This window comes from Sesamum indicum, linkage group LG7 (assembly GCF_000512975.1).
Source record: "Sesamum indicum cultivar Zhongzhi No. 13 linkage group LG7, S_indicum_v1.0, whole genome shotgun sequence".
Classification (NCBI taxonomy): domain Eukaryota; kingdom Viridiplantae; phylum Streptophyta; class Magnoliopsida; order Lamiales; family Pedaliaceae; genus Sesamum; species Sesamum indicum.
The window spans coordinates 10053244-10058754 of record NC_026151.1 but is presented as its reverse complement, the minus strand read 5'-3'; the positions used below and the strand labels follow the sequence as shown (position 1 = coordinate 10058754).

At 31.6% G+C, this 5511-nt stretch overlaps 1 protein-coding gene across 3 annotated transcripts in view; it reads right to left on the bottom strand.

Annotated features, from left to right (window-relative positions):
* The window catches only part of LOC105166897 (sterol 3-beta-glucosyltransferase UGT80A2-like), a 9207-nt gene extending 6124 nt beyond the window's left edge, over positions 1-3083 (bottom strand). Inside the window, exons 1-4 of one of the 3 annotated variants that reach the window (XM_011086412.2) lie at positions 2817-3083; positions 2584-2691; positions 1096-1268; positions 561-803 (exon numbers count right to left, since the gene is read on the bottom strand). In XM_011086412.2, the coding sequence (XP_011084714.1) occupies positions 561-803; positions 1096-1268; positions 2584-2691; positions 2817-2850 (558 nt within the window). In that variant the 5' untranslated portion in view covers positions 2851-3083. Of the gene's footprint in view, positions 1-560; positions 804-1095; positions 1269-2583 lie in introns of all 3 variants that reach the window. The other 2 variants (XM_011086410.2, XM_011086413.2) reach the window with 2 other exon arrangements.

Here is a 5511-nt window from a genome sequence, read left to right as displayed (position 1 = left end):
GCGATCAATCTGGATAAAACTTATAAAACATACTGGACCATTTAACGGCCAAAGTAGTGCAACACAAAACTCAAATACATTGTGATATGATTCAAATCAAATGCAAGAGCATAGATGAAGTAATAGTAATCAGCAAATCCATGAGTCAGAGGATCAATACAACCAAGTGAATAGAGAATGTAATTGGACAAGAAAATGGTCCTATATTGGTAGAATAATATACAAAAGAGAAAGGATAAAAACAGATGAAAAACATCTTAAACAAAAATTAGATCATCACTCTTAAATGAGACACCAGCATAAGATAAATGCATACACATTTGTCACCAGGAAAAAGGAACTCAAAACAGCAGACGCATACAGAAAGAAAGATCCATAATGAAGAAACAGAAGAAAAATGTCTAATGCTTGTCTACAAACTACCATTAACCAAACGGCATGCAGCGCAAAGCAACCAATAACTTTACAATGATTTTAAAGTCTTGGCTGGGGACAACAATGTGAGTGCATCTGCAAAGGCATTTTGAATCATGCATAATAAGATACAACCGTCTCCTTACCTGTAAACGTTTTCCAATGGCAACAAATGGTTGTACATCTCCCCTTGTTCCAACAATTAGCATCACGATTTGAAGTGGAGGCAACAACAGAGCATCTTCAGGTTCTGCAGTTTCTTTATCTATATCACCATCATATACTACTCCAGTACCAAAATCGAGGCTCTGATGTCTAATGTCCACTGGAACGTCAAATTTTACAGTCCCATCATCTTGAATGGTGGCAAAACGTTTCAGCCATTTAAGCTGTCACAATGCAGGCCGAACATGTAATATTAGAAGTTCTAGTTTTGTGCTGCATAATTACTTTAAAAAATTGTCATATGACAAAATAAAATGTGCAGGAGATCAGACTTTATAAATCGCAGAAAGAAACATTTTAATCTGCTTAGACATAAATCATTCAGGTATTCAAACTCTGTTTCACGGAATGATGATTATAATCACACTAGCTTGCAGGATAAAGAACTAAATGGACAGAAGATGAGAAATGGTAACTTACAGGAGATGAACACACATATCACATATTTCATCTCACCTTCTTCTTTAAAGGGATTTTTTCATCTAAAAACTTCTTTGCCAGCCGAATACGAGATTGGTTTGGACTTTTCTCTATTCTAGGAGGCTGACTGGGGGTAGGACCAGAATGGTCCTCTATTGTCTTCTCCATGCTCTGCGATTCCTGCCCAGGCATATTCCTGTCAAGAGATCCTAAGCAGTGCAGATTAGAGTCAACAGAAAACAGATAAAATATCTTATAATAGGTGATCCAGGAAAATTGGCAACAAAAAGTGAGGAAAAGAAAAAAGAAACTTACAGTGATTAATGAAGCAAAAAAAATGGGATTCCGGAAAATGAAAAAATATCCGTATTTAATCATCAATACTACCAAAAATCCGAAGGACACTTTTCACTACCTAGACCTTAATGGAATCATAAATGAGGATTACATTATAAATTCAGAGTAACTAAATTTTAAACCAATTACATGATAAATTCATAATAACTAAACTTTAAACTCTTTAAATTCACCAGCACTACCTGTCCATTTAAATTTGATAAAATGAGAAATTATCCAAATAACAGTTGTTTATCTCCATTTTCTGGTGCAGCAGCTATTTGGAGCCCAATAAAAAAGATTGTGTGGACTCCAAATGAAAGTTTTATCTTCATTTCTCTTTGCATTTTTCAAGGCCTAAAACCGACCATGTGGGCAACAATAACAGTTATCTGTCTCCATATCTCAAATACAGGAGCTAGTAATAGGAAGGACAAGGTAACATTTTAGAGACATGTGATTCTTTAAAGAAAGAAAGTGTTCTTAGTTGGTTGGGAAGCTTTCATAAGTTATAGTCTTCAACATATTCAATGACATTAATAAGCTGCTGATAAAATCTCAATCAGCCTTAGCCACTAGGTTTTGAATTTCAACGGCATAGACGATAGTCTTCAAAATTTTTTATTTTATAGCTCAGAGATATGAACTCAGACTTTTTATAGCTGGTCCCCGTTCCTCAAGAGTTGTAAAACACAAATTCAAAGAACATCAACCTTAACATGCTCAACTCGTTTTCTTAGAATTCTCTTTTGTTCTAACCCCAGAACATGCATCATAAATTTCCGGTTCAAATATCAATATTTGATCCAACAATCACTTCCATCAAACTCAATCCTTTAAACCATACTTAGATTTCTCTACCATAGTGTCAATACAATGATCCATTTCATTATCATAAAAGCAAGTCTCGACCACCAATTTTTTTCGAAATCCAACGTATTTTCTCCAATCTTCAACAAATAATTAAAACATTCAAACCGTTCTTGAATTTTTTCTCTGCACCAATCCTTCTGCTCACTCACAACCGCATTACTTCCTAAAATTTGGTGAATGATATTAAACACGATCTCTAACTAATGCCTAAAGGGTTTAAAAAGAATCCAGAAAAGCGCAGAATTACATACAGTCAACAGGCATTGTGCCCTAAGCTTCACGATTTTTACCATCCAACAAAAGCCAAGAAATTACCTGAGGAACCAGAAGTGGCATCTTCTTCTGAAATCCCCAGAGTCCTTTCACTGGCCTTGGATTCATCATGAGCAACAACAGTGCCTTTCCCATCTCCATTTTCTCCCCCTATTTCAACCACAAAATCCACAGGGATTTCAGCCATTCCAACTGTGGATTAAAATTCAAAAAGAAAAAGAACCCAAGTTATAACAAATTCAGAATTCCCAAAACAAGAAAGCCCAATTGGTCACTTCTTCTTGTTCCTTTTCTCCTCTCTTCACTCATTCAGGAAAGATGTTGCCTTTGGAGCATTGTTCATGCATGCAAGTGTGTGGTTTCTCCTCTGAAAAGTAAAGGGAGAAGTGGGGTCTAGGAGAAGATGCTATTCCTTTGTTTCTTTTTTCCTTTTTTTTTTTCAAGAATGAACGTAAAATTGCAAAAAGGGCAGGAGAAGCTGGTGTCTCAAGCAAGTTTGATTCTGATTCTTCCTTTTTTGGCTTTTTCTCTCTTTTTTTAGTTGGTTTGATTCTAGTTGGAAAGTAGAGAGGGTTTAGTTCGAACGACACGTAGCCGAGAAATCCGTGTCGTTAGGCAACCTGCAGCTACCACGTGTAACCATGTTCTTCCCTCCTCTTTCTCTCTCGGTCAATTTGTTGTGTTTCTTTGTTCTCCCGCATGCAGTTTGAGTAAAATTCAAACCGTGATGATTGCGCCATTTATATTGTATTAAAATTTGTGAAAATTTTTCTTCAAATCAGATTCGATCAATGTGATATATTTATCGTGTATATATTAATTACACTATAAATATAGTATATTGCTTGTATAATTGATTCAAAATTGATGTGAATTAAAAATTTTAATCAATGTATCCTACAACGTGATTCATTGCATTATGTGAGTTACTGTCCATATCAAATTTAATAAATTTCACATAATTGTAAGGAGCCTTTGGTCAATCTCACAAATTTGTCTTAGTTCTAATGAATATTCAACATTGTTATGATGTAGTATGTGTGGTAACATCGTCAATCCTCCAAACGAAAGCTTTGGATTGATGCATTTTGTCATTTCCACAGGTGCCAATTGTTGGGAAAATTGCATAAATAATTTAAAATTCATTTTGAAATCGGATAATTAATCAATTTTGAAATTTAAACAAAAATACTCATGTTGGAACAAAATAATAGCGATAACAGTTATATATGCTATTTTAAAAATAATATATTTTTTAATTTTAAACTATTCAAAGCCAAACAGATATTTTTTTGACTAAACTATCTTATATATTTTTACACACTAATGCTTGTGAGGAAATATATATCTTCATCCTTATAATGACAATTTGATAGAAAATATTTGTATGACATGCAATCAATCAGGGTAAATATGAATTTTCATTCCATACTTTTATTAATGTAAACAAATTCGGTGAACTTTGTCTTGTGAATTGATCTGTTTATTAAACAGAAATAAGAGTCAGTTGGCACTAGATGTAATTTATCAAACCACAAGATCTATATAATTACATTAAACCTCAGTTTTTAGGCGATATAATTATCCATTTTTATTATTTTATAACTTTATGTTAAAACATGAAAATACATTTTGGTATGCATGAAATGGGAATTTTATGGTTTATTTGGTTGGGTTTTTTCTTAAAGCCGAATTCAAATCCTCACTAATTCATTAAAAAAAATTCAAATCCTCACTCTTAAAAAAAAGGTATGTATCTTTCACGTTAATTATTTAGTGGATATATTAATTTTTTTAAGTTTTAAAATTATTAATTTCTCATTTTTCTAATTATCAACTCATCGACTATCGTTTTCTCTTTTAATAAGTATTAATATTAATAAACGTGACATATTCTATGAATGTGTATGATTTAAAAATAATTATCAAAATATAGTTATGAAAAATCATGATAAATGAAGCAATTAATAATTAACTAATTTAAAATTTTAAAAATAAATATCTGATCAAAATTGGTAGGCTCAGAACTAAGTTCATTATAGGCCCACCCCATCATCAAATAGTTAAGCGCACACATAACACAAGTTATTTGGCTAACTCATATAGCTATCCATTGACACTGGATTCGTCCAATAAATTCTCGGATTTTGCTCTATGAAGTCCAATAAATAGAGGCTCCATGCAGTAATTTGGTAACATACACCTAACACTCAAATTATCATTTGCACAATCAACTCTCTTAGAAATTGATGGAGCGACAGCATTAACAATTGTTTGCAATTATAGAGGGAATTTTTTTTTTATTATCCATTGTGGCATGCCGTTCTTATCTGTGTATAATCAATACATTATATTAAAAAAAAGAAAAAATAATTTAACAGTTAATATAAAATTTAAATAAGTTAGTTGTCTTATCAGTTGAAAGATATTTTTGATTTTATAAAAAATTGATACAATGATATCATTAATAAAGGACAACTTTCTATTTTTATAGTAGTACTAACCATTATGACATGTCGTCCTTGCGTATATATAATAAATAATTGTTTGTGCTTTAAATATATTATGAATAAGAATAAAATATATAAAAAAATATATTACATTTAAAAAAAAATAAATAAAAAATAAAATAAATTAATTTAGCGATGTTATCAACACAAACAAAATTGGTATCAAACTGTCGTTTGTGAGTAAAAGTATCATATTAGTATAGATGGATAGACAAAAGAAGGATTTGAGTAGAAGTGGTTGGAAATACGTAAGGATATTTTTGATAATTTAAGAAATTAGTATTGTGGTGTAAATAACTGCTATTTGTGAGTAAAAATAGAATTTTTTTTTTTAATATAGCATAGATATATTAGTATACGTATAGATAATATGATTTACTACGGAGAAAGAGTTATTGGGTAATGGGTTCAACTTTGAAGACAAGCAACAAAACCAAGTGAACCCAAATCCAACATTGAC